General features: G+C 42.2%; 1 protein-coding gene and 1 long non-coding RNA gene across 8 annotated transcripts in view; one reads left to right on the forward strand and one right to left on the reverse strand.

The window, feature by feature from the left end:
- The window catches only part of TTC28 (tetratricopeptide repeat domain 28), a 718,240-nt gene extending 711,136 nt beyond the window's left edge, over nt 1-7,104 (forward strand). For 4 of the 6 annotated variants that reach the window (XM_015149977.3, XM_077950259.1, XM_077950260.1 and 1 more), the window contains one exon: nt 1,329-7,104. In XM_015149977.3, the coding sequence (XP_015005463.2) occupies nt 1,329-2,959 (1,631 nt within the window). In that variant the 3' untranslated portion in view covers nt 2,960-7,104. The remainder of the gene's footprint in view (nt 1-1,328) is intronic. The other 2 variants (XM_077950261.1, XM_077950263.1) reach the window with 1 other exon arrangement.
- The window catches only part of LOC114670379 (uncharacterized), a 65,813-nt gene that overhangs the window by 2,407 nt on the left and 46,960 nt on the right, over nt 1-16,446 (reverse strand). The window contains exons 2-4 of one of the 2 annotated variants that reach the window (XR_013399426.1): nt 13,979-14,025; nt 12,881-12,939; nt 1,011-1,652 (exon numbers count right to left, since the gene is read on the reverse strand). This is a non-coding gene — a long non-coding RNA (uncharacterized LOC114670379). The remainder of the gene's footprint in view (nt 1-1,010; nt 1,653-12,880; nt 12,940-13,978; nt 14,026-16,446) is intronic. The other variant, XR_003719926.2, reaches the window with a different exon arrangement.

Raw genomic sequence — 16,446 nt, forward strand, 5'->3', positions numbered from 1 at the left:
AAAAGTGAATAAACATTTTTTGTGATGTTAGGGAACAGTTAGGGACTGTTCAGGAGCAGGAAACAAAAACTCCCTGCTTTCATGGCACTTGGAATGTATGAGGTGCTGGCAAGTGCTCAAGCAGGGCAAGGGACTGGAAAGCAAGAGGGTGGCGGCAAAGCAGACGGGAACGTGGCGACAGGTGTGCCTGTCTTCTGTGGGGCCACAGGGCCTGATGGGAGTAGACCCTCAGGTCACGTGGGCCCGGGAGGAGATTTCCAGGCTCGGGGGACACACCCAGCCTGACTGATGTTCTTAAGGGCCGAGCTGGCTACAGTGGGAAGAACAAATGCTGGCTTGGGAGGTGGTTATGGTTTGCAGGTGGAACCAACGGGGTCTGCTGAAGGTCATGACAGATGGGTCACAGTGATATCCTGGTTTTTTTTTTGGAAGAACTGCCAAAATGGGATTGCCCTCTGCTGAGGTCGGGAAAGTGGCAGGAGGAATGGGCTTGAGTTCCATCTGGGACACATTCAGTTTGGGGATATCCATTAGGCACCCATGCAGGCAGATGGTATGTGAGTTTGGAGTTCAGGGAGAGGTCTGCATGGAGACAGAAACGTGCATGGCGTCACCCGGGGTGCGTGAGGGTCAGAGGGGAAGAGGATTGTGTCCTGTGGGCATTCCAGGTCTCAGAGTGACAAGGATGAGGAGGGGCCTATGGAGGAGGGAGGGGGTGGTGAGGGCAGGGTGTATCCCACTGCAGAACTGAGCAATGGACTCTGGATTTGGCACTGTGGACCTCATTGGCGACTTTATAAGAATGACAGGGACAAAAACCTGAATGGAGTAAGTTGAGAGAATGGGGGAGAAGCAGTGTGGAGAGCGAGTGTAGATGATGCCAGAGGGACTTGCTGGGATGGAGCTGGAAAGGAGGGCAGGAGATGTCGCAGACTGCTCACATGCCCCAGCTGAGCAAAGGGCCCCCACCCCAGGAGCACAGCCAGCCCTCCTCAGAGGAAGGTGGATACAAGGTCGTGTTGCTTACCCTGACCCCACATGTGACAGGGAGCAGAGTGGAGATGGGCCATGGTGGTGGAGGTCTGGGGGGGTGTGGGTGTGGCTGTGAGCTCTCCTAGAGTGATTTTGTCCCTATGTTAGATTTACTTTTTCTAACAGGACCATGTTTTTGAGGATTGTAAGATTAATTCAAGTGGTGTATATAAGTAGCTCTTGCATAATTCTTTGCTAGCTTCTATGCATATAAGGATGTTGTAAATTTTGGAAAAAAAAAATCAAAACCATATAGAATTCTAATTGCCCTTTGGGCCTTTGTGTTTTGTGCTTAGATTCTACTGAGCTACCCAAGCGCCTCAGCCTCGACAGCTCCTCCTCCCTGGAGTCTCTTGCTTCTGCTCAGTCTGTTTCCAATGCTCTGCCCTTGGGCTACCAGCATCCCCCCTTCTCTCCCACCGGTGCGGACAGCATTGCCTCAGACGCCATCTCTGTGTACAGTCTGAGCTCCATTGCCTCCTCAGTGAGCTTTGTCTCCAGACCTGAGGGTGGGTCAGAGGGTGGAGGCCCCGGAGGACGACAGGACAATGACCGCTCCAAGAACGCTTACCTGCAGAGATCCACCCTGCCTCGGAGCCAGCTGCCTCCCCAGACCCGCCCTGCAGGCAACAAAGATGAAGAAGAATATGAAGGGTTTTCTATCATCAGTAACGAGCCCTTGGCGACCTACCAAGAAAACCAAAACATGTGCTTCTCACCAGACCACAAACAACCCCGACCTGGGACAGCCGGAGGCTTGAAAGTCTCAGTGAGCTCCAAAGGGAGCATCAGCACTCCAAATTCTCCAGTGAAAATGACTCTGATTCCCAGCCCCAACTCACCCTTCCAAAAGGTGGGAAAACTAGCAAGCTCAGATACAGGAGAATCAGACCAGTCTAGCACAGAAACGGACAGTACCGTGAAATCCCAAGAAGAAAGCAATCCAAAACTTGATCCACAAGAATTAGCCCAGAAAATTCTAGAGGAGACACAGAGTCATCTCATTGCGGTGGAGCGTCTTCAGAGGAGCGGCGGCCAGGTGAGCAAGAGTAATAACCCTGAAGACGGCGTTCAGGCGCCCAGCAGCGCTGCCGTCTTCAGAGCATCAGAAACCAGCGCGTTCAGCAGGCCTGTCCTCTCCCATCAGAAGAGTCAGCCATCGCCAGTCACTGTTAAACCAAAGCCCCCAGCCAGGAGCTCCTCCCTGCCTAAGGTGAGTTCTGGATATAGCAGCCCCACCACCTCGGAGACGTCCATCAAAGACAGCCCGAGCCAGAACAGTGGCCGGCCATCGCCCGGCTCCGACTCACAGACTTCCCAGCTGGACCAGCCTCTCTTTAAACTGAAGTACCCCAGCTCTCCTTACAGCGCTCACATTTCCAAATCACCAAGGAACATGTCCCCAAGCTCCGGCCACCAGTCTCCTGCTGGCAGTGCACCTTCCCCAGCTCTCTCCTACTCCTCAGCTGGATCCGCTCGCTCGAGTCCAGCAGACGCTCCTGACATAGACAAACTGAAAATGGCAGCCATTGACGAAAAGGTGCAGGCTGTCCATAACCTGAAGATGTTCTGGCAGAGCACACCCCAGCATTCCACAGGGCCAATGAAGATCTTCCGGGGGGCTCCTGGCACGATGACTTCTAAGAGAGATGTCCTCAGTCTGTTGAATTTGTCACCACGGCACAATAAGAAGGAGGAGGGAGTGGATAAGCTTGAACTGAAGGAGCTGTCCCTGCAGCAGCATGAGGGAACTCCACCAAAAGCCCCTCCCAACGGACACTGGCGCACCGAGACCACCTCGCTGGGCGCACTGCCGCTGCCCGCCGGCCCTCCCGCCGCAGCCCCCGCGCGCCCTTTGAGACTGCCTTCTGGAAATGGCTACAAGTTCCTGTCCCCAGGAAGATTTTTCCCTTCTTCCAAATGCTAAAGCATCTTTTATACCCACTGACTCTGAGCAGCCGGCAGATGGGGGCCTGGCGTTTGCTTCAGCCGTTCCGAGTGCAGTCCCCTCACAGCCACCAGCACCCTCGTGATGCTGTGCTCTCCGGGCAAGGGGCATGACCACGTCCAAAGGCTGTCACACACACTGGTGGCTTTTCTGGGCCACATTCACCAAAAGCCAGGACTTCTATGGGGCTGGTACAGGAGGCTCATGGAATTTCCTATACACTTCACCAAATGTTTACCTTTGAACTCCCTGCTTCTCATCTTTGATATGATTCTTCACTAGGATTTTGTACAAAAATGATCATGGTTCTGGGGTAGGGAGAGGAAAGGGAGCACATATTTTGCTAAGAGGTATATATGCAGTACCTTTTATACACAGAAATACAAATAGAGCTTTTTCTAAGGCTTTCGGGTGCTGGTTGGGGGTGAGATCTATGAAATTTCTCTCAGTTGAATTCTACAGGAAAGTGTTATATTAGCCAAAAATGGAATAATGGTTTTTAAAATGCCAATGATTTGTAATTAAATTGTAGCAATTTTGGTCTCATGATAGTGTAATATCTCAGCAACAATGCAATAATTCACATTGAAACAGCGCTTCCATTCTGAACTCTCCTCTGCAAATGTCCTTTGGGTCCCCGCTGTCAACCAAACTTGAATTTTCTTAAAAAAAATTATGTAACTTTTATCCAGGCATTTTAGAACTATGCAATTGTGATTTAAAATGCAACTTTGTGCTTTTAAAACAGTATTGACCTTTTTTGTATATGGATAAACAACTTGGTTTTATTATCAATAGTACTTTGCATTTATAGCTATTATTTTTAAAAGCTCAGAAAGTTTTTTAAAATGTCAAATTTTGAATAGTCATCAATAAGTAATTATCAAGTTTGGAAGGAAAGGTTGAAATGACTCAGTTTCCTTATAAGCAAAAAAAAAAAAAAAAAAAAATTTCCAAGGCTAACTAGATTTATCCCGCCTTCCAGCTCCTGTTCCCTTTTATTAGCTGTTGAATTTTATTCTCTTTTCCCAACTCCAGGTCCCTCAGTTGTCTTATATCTAAATCTGTTGCCAGGTCCCCACAATTCCAGCACCTGCCTCTGTGAGCTGCCCCCCAAAACCCTCACCTTGGCCCTGGCCAGCCTCCTGTGCTCCTACTGTCTGAAGGACTGGCCCCTCCCCCACCACTGAAGCCACACGTCCAGATCCTAAGCAGCAGGGCCATCCCGGATTATGGCCAACCAGGGAGAAAGAGATACATCTTAAAAAGTGAAGGTGGACTTCTTTTCCTACAGCTCTGACGGTAACTTAAATTGTTGCCAGCTTGAGGCAAGACAAGGGAATCATCTATTTAGGGGTAACCATTAATTTATTTTAATAAAGAAAGGAAATGCTGAAAGTCGTATTAGTACTTAGTTGGAGAATTTAGATAAGTATCTTTCAGGTAATTCTAAAATAAAAATCCTACCCACCTCACTACGGGGTTCCTCATGAAGGTGGGCGGCCACCCGGCCCTGGGCCACCAGCAGCACATGGAGCAGACCTGAGGGGCCTGGCAGGGGGCACTGACCTCAGGATCCCCAAGTGGGGGTTTTAACCATGGGTAGGATCTCAGCTTCTGAGCATACACTGACAGTCTCACCTGTTCCTCAGTGTACTCCTCTGAAAAGAAAAATAATATTTATCCAGTCTGTGTTCTCCTGAGCTCCATCCTAGGGGTTTTTAATTTAACCAGCAGCCATGTTGACAAAAGGCAACAATAAGCATGTCACATTCTAGCCCTGATCCCAACACTGAAAGCAAAGTACTTTATAAAGCAGCCAGCAATTATGAGGGTTTCTTTATGTTAGTAGGGGAAAAAATGGTAATAAAAGTACCAGTGTAGCAAGTGAAGACCAAATTTATAGCACTGTGCATTAGACAGCAAAATCAGGTTCTTAACAATGAAAAGTAAACCTCAAGTTTCTAAATCCATATGCAGATGGTTAGGCTGTCCCTCTCTTAGCAAATCTCTCAGCCTCTTTCTTTCCCAAGTGCCAAGGATCCCTGGAGTAAAGCTCTGGGGTCTGTGCTCTCCTTCCATGAGGGGAAGGGTGCCGCCCTACTTGCCCCTCTCTAGCAAACACCCCCACCACCCTGCCACTTCCTGTGGTTATTGAGCCAGTTAGGAGGACTCATGGACTCTAACCTGGTTTTAGTCCCATGTACATTATTGTTTTAGGTTTCATATTGAAGAGCCAAATGGTTTATGTGGTTTTATTCTGTCTTAGATATAAGTTTCAAGGAAGGGAAAACAAAAGTGATAAAATGATAGACCAGTCTAGAGGCCACTGTAGAGTCACCGCCACTTTATGTGTATGTCCGTCTTGGTGTTCCTATATGAGTAAAACGGATGTAAAATCATAAAATCAAAGTGAACGTTTCAGGCTACACTGAAAAAAGTATGCACTTAGAATTAAGGGAAATTGCATAATTCACCAAGATTTCTTTGTGTACATCAGGAGTTGGCAACTATGACCCACAGGCTAAGTCTGGTCAGCGGTATGGTTTTTCACAGCCATGAGCTAAGTTACCTTTTTAAAGGGTTATATAAGTAATTACATAATATTCTTGATTTTGCCTTTGGCCCACACCACATAAAATATTTAATACCTGGCTTTTTTTTTTTTTTTTTTGAGACAGAGTCTCACTCTGTCGCCCAGGCTAGAGTGCAATGGCGCAATTTCGGCTCACTGCAACCTCTTCCTCCTGGGTTCAAGCGATTCTCCCTGCCTCAGCCTCCTGAGTAGCTGGGATTACAGGCACCCACTACCATGACCTGCTAATTTTTATATTTTTAGTAGAGACGGGGTTTCACCATGTTGGCCAGGCTGGTCTCGAACTCATGACCTCAGGTGATCCACCCGCCTCGGCCTCCCAAAGTGCTGGGATTACAGGTGTGAGCTACCGCACCCGGCCAATACCTGGCCTTTTAATAAGTTTGCTGACTCCTGGTATAGATGACAGAAAATGGAATAATGTTTTGTTTCTCCAGTCTAGGAAGAGCAAGTCAGGTAGTGGATTGACTGACTGGCGTCCGGGAAGCCCGGGTATGTAAGGGCCACGTGGATGAAGCAAATGCCTCCTGCATAGCCCTTGGTTCTTTGTCCCACTTGGGAGGAGTCCATGGATGTGGGTAATATTTACAAAACAATTTTTGGCTTACCATTTGCAGAAAGCATTGCATATATTTAAACTGGCATGTCCCACCCTCTGCTACTCCATCAGATGTAAATACAATGACGATAAGCCGTACAACTCCCCTCTCTTAGAAACCTCAGCAGGACCACAGAGCAAGGGAGTCAAAGCTTTCTTAATTCTCTCCAGTAAATGACTCAACTAATTTGATTTTTTAATTAAGTCAAAATACCAAGAGAAAAAATGCTACTAAAACTTACATTTTGAGCCACACTGATGTGCAGCACAAAATGAAATAGTTTTCACCTCCATTCCATTTTTTAAAAATTCACGGTCCACACTGAAACTTGCTGGGTTTTAGCAGGAGACGAAGGTGCCACCCACGCTGTCCTGATCCTGCTTTCTCCAACACAGTGACCTCCAGCACATGATCACTGCAGCCAGTCCCGGCCATGCCGATCCCGCCACCTCCCGGCCACACACACTTGCAGACCCACAAAAAGAACTGTAGCCTTGAGAATTTCAGTTCAGGTTGGAAAAATGCCATGCAATAATCTGGTTTGCTTTCAGTAAGTAGGCAACAAGTGGAAACTGTATAATTTTCATCACCTATTCTGCTGTTCTATCTGAGTGTACCTTTGGTTTGTGAACTGGGCCCTTGTTTGTGCCACATCCTTCAAAGATGTTTCCTGTCAGGACACCTGTGGTCCCGCCCCTCCTCAGATACCTTCCCAGTGGCATTCACGTTCCTTATATGCAGTGTTAGCCATCTTTGGCCTACGTGGACTTTTTTTGTAAATTACACGGTTTCCAGACATTAAACTTTTTATATTATGAAATTTACCATGTAAAAAGAACTTCATATTTTTATTGAGATTGCTAAGGCACTTGGCCTTGCTCCTTTGTGATTTTCAGTGTCTATTAAAGCATGAGTTCTCTCGGTTTTAAGTGCTGTATCTGGATCACTTTCTCACCCTTTCCACACTGTCTAGATTTCTTTGCAGCACATGGAGTGGCCGTGTGTCATTACTGAGCACGTATCTCTCTAGTTTTATCCCCATCTCTACACCATAGCCTCACATCCACCAAGCAGAGAGCACAACCGTGCATGCAGCAGAGCTGTCCCGCATGTCTCTGGTCTGGGGACACTGTCGGTGGGGGGTGATTTAGACGCTACTAATAGTTGGAGGGCCAGAAAGTTCTACAGTTGAATACATATTTCAACAAACAAAAACAGTTCATCACCACCAGATCCCTATATCATCTAACGAAACTTCCAAGGTAGTATTTCAGAAAGAAGGAAGATAATTCTATATGCAAAAGTGTAAGAAGCATGAAGGAATAGTGAAGAACTGGGTAAATGTGAATAAATGAACACAAATATTGCCTTTATAAAAAGAGTAATGTCTCATTTGGATAACAAGAAATACTAGACAATAATATGTAAAACAAGGGAGTTAAAGTGCTGTAAGTTTAGGAACAAATTGTAGATTACTTTTAGAGTAAGCTAAATATATGTAGTTCCACACACAAATCGAAGTAGAGGGTTATACTTCCAAACTAGTTAGTGGAAGAGAAACAGATTCATTTTGTAAAACCCTGGTTGATGTAAAGGAATAGAAAAAGGAAGGAACAGGCCCGGCGCGGTGGCTCAAGCCTGTAATCCCAGCACTTTGGGAGGCCGAGACGGGCGGATCACAAGGTCAGGAGATCGAGACCATCCTGGCTAACACGGTGAAACCCCGTCTCTACTAAAAAATACAAAAAACCTAGCCGGGCGAGGTGGCGGGCGCCTGTAGTCCCAGCTACTCGGGAGGCTGAGGCAGGAGAATGGCGTGAACCCGGGAGGCGGAGCTTGCAGTGAGCCGAGATCCGGCCACTGCTCTCCAGCCTGGGTGACAGAGCGAGACTGCGTCTCAAAAAAAAAAAAAAGAAGAAAAAGGAAGGAACAACAAAAACCATCTAAAAAGACAAATATAAGATGAACTTGTACATTTTCAAATAACTAAAAGTATAATTGGTTTGTTAGTAACACAAAGGATAAATGCTTGAGGGGATGGACACCCCATTCTCCACGATGTGATTATTATGCATTGCACGCCTGGATCAAAACATCTCACATGCCCCATAAATATATACATCTACTATGTTCCCACAAAAATTAAAATAAAAAAAGACAAAAGAAAAATATCAGTAATCATTATAAATGTAAGTGAACTAAACAATTAAGCAGTAGATTGACAGATGATGGCAATAAGCCACATGCTCTTTAAAAAGCTATATGCTATTTGAAAAGAAAATCACCAAAGCATAAAGGCCCCAAATGGCTGATAGTAAAAGGCTTGGCAAACTAGATATTAAAATAAGAGGCACTAATAAAAACCAAGATCCACCTCCTAATGATAAACTTAGCAAAAGGGCAAAATTCTAAATTTGTATGCAGCTAACTATATAGCCTCCAAATTCATGAAGAAAATTTGTTTTACAAGTTTGAAAAAACATTATCATAATGGGAGGTTTTAAGCCACTACTCTCAATAATTGATAGATCAAGCAGACGAAAAGTTAGAAAGCATGTGGCAGGTTTAAACAACTCTGTGAACAGGCTTCTGAAATGCAGTTATGGAGAACCCAGTCTCGGATAGTGAATCCACTGTCTTCACTTGCACATATGGACTATGTCATGAAAATAGACCATGCACAGGCCACATAGCAAGTCTCAGCAAATATTGAAGAATTACTACCACATAATCAGAGCACAATACAATTAAGTCAGGCATCAATAACAAGAGGATAACTAAAAAGCAGCCAATCACTTAGACATTTTTAAATGGACCACATAGCAGACAACCCATGGAAGAACTCAAAATAGAAATGGGAAAATACAACATATCAAAACAGATGGATACCTCCAGACCTACAGGACAGTGGTGTTTATTTTTTCTATACTCGCCTAGAATTTGCACAGTGGATTAGAAACATTATCACTTTCACCCAATAAAATAAAATTACAATTATTTTTATTTCTGCGTACATGGTATTTTCAGAAAATGTATATATTATATGTGTAAAGAATAAAATTATAATTCCATAAAACTAGTAGAATACAACATATTAAAGAAAGATGTATAGCCCTAAATGTTTATATTCAAGGGTAATATTTAAATTATGTAACTACAAGAACCCCAAGCGACCAAGAAGGACACTGGTGCTGTGACACTAGAGTACCGAGGTATGCTAGGAAAGAACAAAAACTACTTACTGAGCTAGGTGACCCAGAAGTTAGAAAAAGAATAACAGAGAAAATAAAAGAGGAAATAAGAAAGGCCAGAAATAAAAGAAGACAATATAGAAGAAATAAAAGAAGACAATATAGAAGTTTAAGAAGGGCAAAGTTTGCCAAAAAGACAACTACACTGATTTCTAGGAACAGTAATCGTGTATGCGCATGTGTGTGGGCGTGCGTGCCTTTGAGTCAGAAAGAGGGAAAAGGAAGGAAAATGGGCTATAACTAAAGATGCAGCCGAGATCAAAGAAACGGTCAAAGAAAACGCTCCGAACGATTTTATGCCAATATATATGAATGTACAAAATATCGCCTTTCAGGGTCCAGGTGCATACATGCAGTGGAGGTATCTAGAAATGCTGGGAATGAGGGCTCTCAAAGGCGGAGTGGTATTAGCGTTAAAGTGAGTCATTTGAGGCGGAGTGGTATTAGCGTCAAATTCTCAAAGGCGGTAGAATTAGCGTCAGGAGCGGGATGTGGGCGACTGTGACTTACAATTCGTTTATATATCTGAACTACTTCATAACAAATTTAAGAACAAGTAAAAAATATAGCCATTACACAATAATTAGATTATACAAACTTTTAGAAAAAGATATTAAAAGTTTTGAAAAAAGATAAAATGCCAAAATTGATGTAAGAAGGAAAAGAAACTTAAACTAAAATGGTAATCATTTTAGCCTTATTTTTGCCCTTATCCAACTCTCCAAAAAATAGCAGGCCCAAGCGGTTTTATGTGTATTTCACCAAACTCTTTTAGGAGTTTTTTTCAGTTAGTCTCTCTTTTCAAAATGAACTGTTTAGAAAATATAAAACAATGTCCAAATCATTTCATAGATGACATCCTTAATTCTGAAACCAATGAATAGTATAGGAAAACAATAGGACCATTCCATGTGTGAACCTAGACATAAAAATCCTAAAGAAAATATTGGCCATTAAATCTCTGCATTTTATTTTATTATTTATTTACTTTTAGATATGGGGCTCTCACTATGTGGCCTAGGCTGACCTCAAACTTCTTGGCTCAAGCAATCCTCTTGCCTCAGCCTCCTGGATCAGCTGAGACCTCAGGCACGCACCACACCCCCCAGCAAACCTCTGTATTTGAAACCTAAGAAAACACAAACTGAAAAGTAGATCTATGTGTTAGTGACTTGGGAGTGTTGGTCTTTGCTAATATACACAAAACTGGTATTCCTAAGAGACCAGAGCTCTGGCCCTAAAGGGATACGTATAAACACATTCATATGCAGAAAACCTTATATTAGGCATGAAATTCTGGAGAACATTTTGACCCTGAGAACTGGGGTGGATGAGTTCTATGGTTTATACTATAATTATACAAGAGGCAAAATCTATTATCTTCCCATTATAAGAAAATAAAATTTGTATGTCAATGTAAAGGGAATTCCAAGTGGTTCTACCATTTCTTAAGACACAGTATAAGAACTATACCCTGCCATTGGTGTTAAAGTAGACTTTTACTTTAGTATAATACAATCATCTACAGATTACATCTAAGTATGAAAGGTTAATGAGGCATAATGCAAGGATTTATGAGCACAATAGTGTGAGCCCCAATTCTTTAGGAAATCCAATTTATGTTCCCTGTTACTGCTAAAGAATTTGTATATTCCACTGTAGAATACATTATTTTGTTGGACACGTCCTTTGAAGGAGAGAATGGCCCTTAATGAAGATTTGATTCTGTGCTTCGGGATCTGAGTTGACAGCTAATACGAAAGATGGTTACAAGTAGGACTGCTCTTAGCTATTGCAGCTACTTTTAGGATTCTAATGCTTGATTTATAGTCACTTTGTTGTCTTGCTTTTAACCTTAGATGTTCTGGACAGGGGCCGCAGCTCGGTACCTTCCTCTATTTAAAGCCTTTCTCTAACTTTCCCAATGAGCATGCATGCTTACAGCCTCTAATACTCCTAAATAATGGCAAACAGCAGGGAACTGACAGGCTAATGCTGCATCCACTCCAGCAAATGAGGCCAAACATCTGGAGCCAAACACATTAAAGGGACACATTGGCATTAAGGAAACATTTTGCTTTTCAAATGCATTTCATCCAATCTCAAGATATTTATTAAATTTGTAGCAGTTATGCATTTGGGCTTCAGGGAATAATAATATTCTTAAGTATATAAATATTGTCAATATATTTACTTAAAAGAAAAAGTTTTAAGCTTTAAATCCCAGGAGCAGAACTCAAAGTCTATACTTTTAGACTTTTAGTTAATTAAGATAGGTAAAGGAATTTGAATTCTGATTTGCCTGGCAGCATTTTGCCAACAGTCTAATTTTTTTTTTTCCCTGTACAGATCTTCTTGAAGTATAGCCATTTCATTCTAAACCAAAAATGCAAAAGATAAAATTAATATGTGGTCAAAATGAAAAAGGCAGTTCTTATCTATTATTTCAAAAGCCATTCATTCCACAAATATTTGCGCAGAGTTTATAAGTAGAATGCAGCCAATAAAAAATAAGCAGAAAGTTAAAACAGGTGTTAGAAAGTCCATAAAACAGGCCAAGCACAATGGCTCACACCTTAATCTCAGAACTTTGGGAGGCCAAAAAGGGGGGAATTGCTTGAGCCCAGGAGTTCGAGACCAGACTGGGCAACATGGTGAAACTCTGTCTCCACAAAAAATACAAAAATAAGCCAGGCATGGTAGCCTGCTCCTGTAGTCCCAGCTACTTGGGAGGCTTTTAGGTGGGAGGATCACTAGAGCCTGGGAGGTTAAGGCTGCAGTGAGCCATGATGATGCCACCACACCCCAGACTGGGTGACAGAGCAAGACCGTGTTTCCAAAAAAATAAAAGAGAAAAACAAGTCAATAAAATACAGCTTATGCACTTCACTTACATGCCATTGTCTTCATGATACAATTTAAACAGCTTGGTGAATGAAAACACCACCACTGTGCCCCTACCCACCCACTCACCACCCCTCCCTAGAACTGCCTCAGCCCAGCCTAGGGAGCTGTGAACCCAAGCAGTTGTGTTTCCTACTGGAGGACTCTACTCCCCCAGCTGCAGCTGACTAGGCAAGAGCAGGAAACAGCCTGCACAGCCCAGCCAACCCTGTGACAGGTCAGAAAACCCCCCCGTGCCCCATGAACTGGCCAACCAGATTCCTTTTCACATGAATTCAATCCAGAACATCTTGACAAGATCCGGTCTTTGCAGCTGAAGCAAGACCCAAAAGCTGGTGATGTAAACTGAGGTCAGTGGACCACCATGACCACGAGCAGCCCGGGGTGACAGAGGTGCAAAAGCCACGCATAAGCAGAGAGAGGAGAAGCGAAGACGAAGACAGAACAGATGCAAAGACACTAGGAGGGAGACCAAGAAAGTCCCCAAAGTAGCCAAGTTGCAGGCCATGCTAGTTTCAGGATTAGCTACTTCCAAGTTAGGGTAACTTACATGGCAGTCTTTTTTTTTTTCTTTTGTAATTTCATGGCCTTAGTTGTGGATGTTTGAATCTATGGCATAAATAGAAGCAAGTTAGAAATGGGGCGGGGAGGAAGGCTGTAGAGTCTGGCAAACTGAGACAGAAATGCCAGCAAAGGAAGAAGAGCTATACGTAGGTCATAAAAGTGCACACATGAAGGTCTGGGGCCTTACAGTGAAGGCCACTACAGTACTGTACAGTCTTGGACAGTATGACATGAAATAAACAGAGAAGTCCCATATCCCTTCTTAGCAGCTTATGCTCTGCCTTCCCTCCTATTATTGTGGGCAGAGCCTCTGGGTCCCTCTCCATGGCCAACACGTCCACTAGCCCAGACCCACTCACTGTCCCTTGCCTATTGAGGACCAGTGCTTTAATAATCCTCCTGTCTCTCTCCTGCATTGTCAGGCTTTCCCTCTCAGATGAATCATTCCTACCAGCATATAAATATGCTATAGCTCTCCAACTCAGTACTAAATCCCCATCCAGTTAACACTCCATTTCTCTGTTCTTCTTTCAATACAAAGCTCCCAACTGGTCTATACTTGGTGTCTCCAACTCCACTCTTTCCCTTCTTTCTTGAACTACCCCCTCAAATGAGGTTTTTGGCCCCACATAAGACCAATAGCTACATCCGTCGTGCAAAATCTAGTGGTTAATTCTTAGTTCTTTGTAATGCAATATAAAGGGTACAGCATCACCTAAGGTAGTCTTGAAATAAAAGTTTAATCTGGATCTAAGTAAGCTTTTGGATATATATGTATAACTTCCAATTTTCTATAAATACAGGGATTATTTGAATGAGTTACACAACACCATAAGAGAACAGTGAAGCAAATCCAGAAGGTGGGGCCACCCCACCACTCCACACAGTGCTTTTCAATAGAACTATCTGCAATAATGAAAATTTGTGCTGTGCAATACAGTAGCCACTAGGTACATTTGACTGCTGAGCAACTAAAATGAGGTTAGTGTGATCAAGGAAAATTTTAATGTTAATTTTATGTACATGGATATGGCCATATGCGCCTAATGGCCACTGTAATAAACAACGCAATAAGACCACTGACCTGATTGCTTCAACACATCAATGTCATGAAGAAATAGAGGATATTTACTGTAAAAAAAGAGTAAAAAAAATGAAGAGACATCACATCCGATGGTGATTGCAATTTTTTTATATACTAACAATAAATACTGGAAAATAAAATGCAAACCAATTCTGTTTACCATTGCATCAATAAACATAAATGAATTTATTAAAAACACAAACTGTATACTTAAAATGAGAGCATTTGTAAATTACTATGTAAATTATACCTCAAAGTTGATAAAATATATACATAATATAAATTTAATAAACGACATGCAAGATTTCTACTTTGAAAACTATAAAATGATGCTGAGAAAAATTAAAGACATACATAGAGAGATATACTATGTTCATGGATAGAACACTCAATATTGTTAAGCTGTTAGTTCTTCCCAAATTGATCTACAGATTCAATACAATTGCAATCAAAGTATTAGCAGGAAAAAGCAGATTTTTCACTAGAAACTGACAAGTTAAATCTAAAATTTATTCAGAAATGCAAAAGATCTAGAAAAGTCAAAACAAACTTGCAAAAGAGGATGACTTCAAGACTTACTCTAAAGTATGTATGTCTTTAGAGTATGTAAATGCTATGTGGTTCTGGCATATAGTCAAATATTTTAGGGGACAGAATAGAGTCCAGACTATGTGGAGAGAACAGACTGCAAACATACAGTCAACTGATTTTCAACAGAGGGTTCCAAGGCAATTCAATGCGGGAAAGAATATTTTCAACAAATAGCACTAAAATAACTACATATCATTTAGAAAAAGATAAACCTTAACAATTACCTCAAATAATACTAAAACATGTGTTCAAGGTGGATCATAAACCTAGATGTAAAAGCTGAAACTATAAAGCTTCAGGCAGGGAAATATGTCTTTGCTCTTGAGTCGGGCAAAGATTTCTTAAGACATGAAATGCACTAACCATGAAAGAATTTAATAAATGGAAATCTATCAAAATTAAAACTGTCTTCTCTTCAAAAGATGTTAAGAAAAATGAAAAGGAAAGCACAGCTTAGAAGACAAAATGTGTGCTACATTTTTGTGATACCTTTACCTGACAAAAGACCTGTATCTCGAATATATATGAAACTCCTTCAACAATAAAACATCAAACAATAAAATAAAGGCAAAAGATTTGAACAAAAACTTCACAGAGGAAGATATACAAATGATCAACAAGCACTGAAAATGTGCTCAGACTAATAAGTTATCAGGGAATGCAAATTAAAACCACAATGGGCCGGGCGCGGTGGCTCAAGCCTGTAATCCCAGCACTTTGGGAGGCCGAGGCGGGCGGATCACAAGGTCAGGAGATCGAGACCACAGTGAAACCCCGTCTCTACTAAAAATACAAAAAATTAGCCGGGCGCGGTGGCGGGCGCCTGTAGTCCCAGCTACTCAGGAGGCTGAGGCAGGAGAATGGCGGGAACCCGGGAGGCGGAGCTTGCAGTGAGCCGAGATCGCGCCACTGCACTCCAGCCTGGGCAACAGCGTGAGACTCCGTCTCAAAAAAAAAATAAAAATAAAAATAAAAAATAAAAATAAAACCACAATGAAAAAAACACTTCACACCTTGAGAATGGCTAAATTAAAAAGACTGACTATATCAAATGTTGATGAGTATATAGAGCTACTAGAATTCACACATATTGTTAGTAGGAGTGTTAAATGATGCAACCGCCTTGGAAAACAGCTGGATAGTTTCTTATCAAATTGAACATACACCCACTCTATCACCCAATCCAATTCTACACCTAAGAATTCACTCAAGAGAAATGACAAGAGATGTCCACAAAGAGACTCATCCAAGAATGTTCATAGTTGCCTTATCAATAGCAGCCACAAACTGGAAAAAAACAAAATGCCTATTACCAGGTAAATGGATAAACAAATTTTGGTATAGTCATACAATGGAATACTCAACAACAAAAAGGAATGAACTGACATACCCACCAACATGAGTGAATATAAAACACCGTATGTTGAGCAAAATAAGTAAAAAAACAAGAGTTCGTAATTATACAGAGTCCTAGAATAGTCGAAACCTACTTTTACGGTGACAGAAATCTTTCAAAAGAGTGGTTGCCTCTAGTAGGAAATGGGGATTGACTGGAAAGGAGCATGAGGGAACATTCTAGAGTGATGACTGTTCTAGATCTTAACTAAAGTGTTGACTACATGGGTGCAGACATTTGCCAAAACTCATTAAATTGTACCCTTAATATTTCTGCATTTTATTATGCATAAATGATATTAAAAGCCCCAGCAGTGTTTTGTTTGTTTTTGGCAGAAATCAACGAGCTGATTCTAAATGTATATGGAAATGCAGAAGGGCCAAGTATATCCAAGGCAGTCAGTCTAGAAGAACAACAAGGCTGGAGAAGTTACATTGCCAGAAACTAAGCTCTAGTATAAAGCTATGATAATTAAGACAGT

The sequence above is a fragment of the Macaca mulatta genome, chromosome 10, assembly GCF_049350105.2.
Source record: "Macaca mulatta isolate MMU2019108-1 chromosome 10, T2T-MMU8v2.0, whole genome shotgun sequence".
Classification (NCBI taxonomy): Eukaryota; Metazoa; Chordata; class Mammalia; order Primates; family Cercopithecidae; genus Macaca; species Macaca mulatta.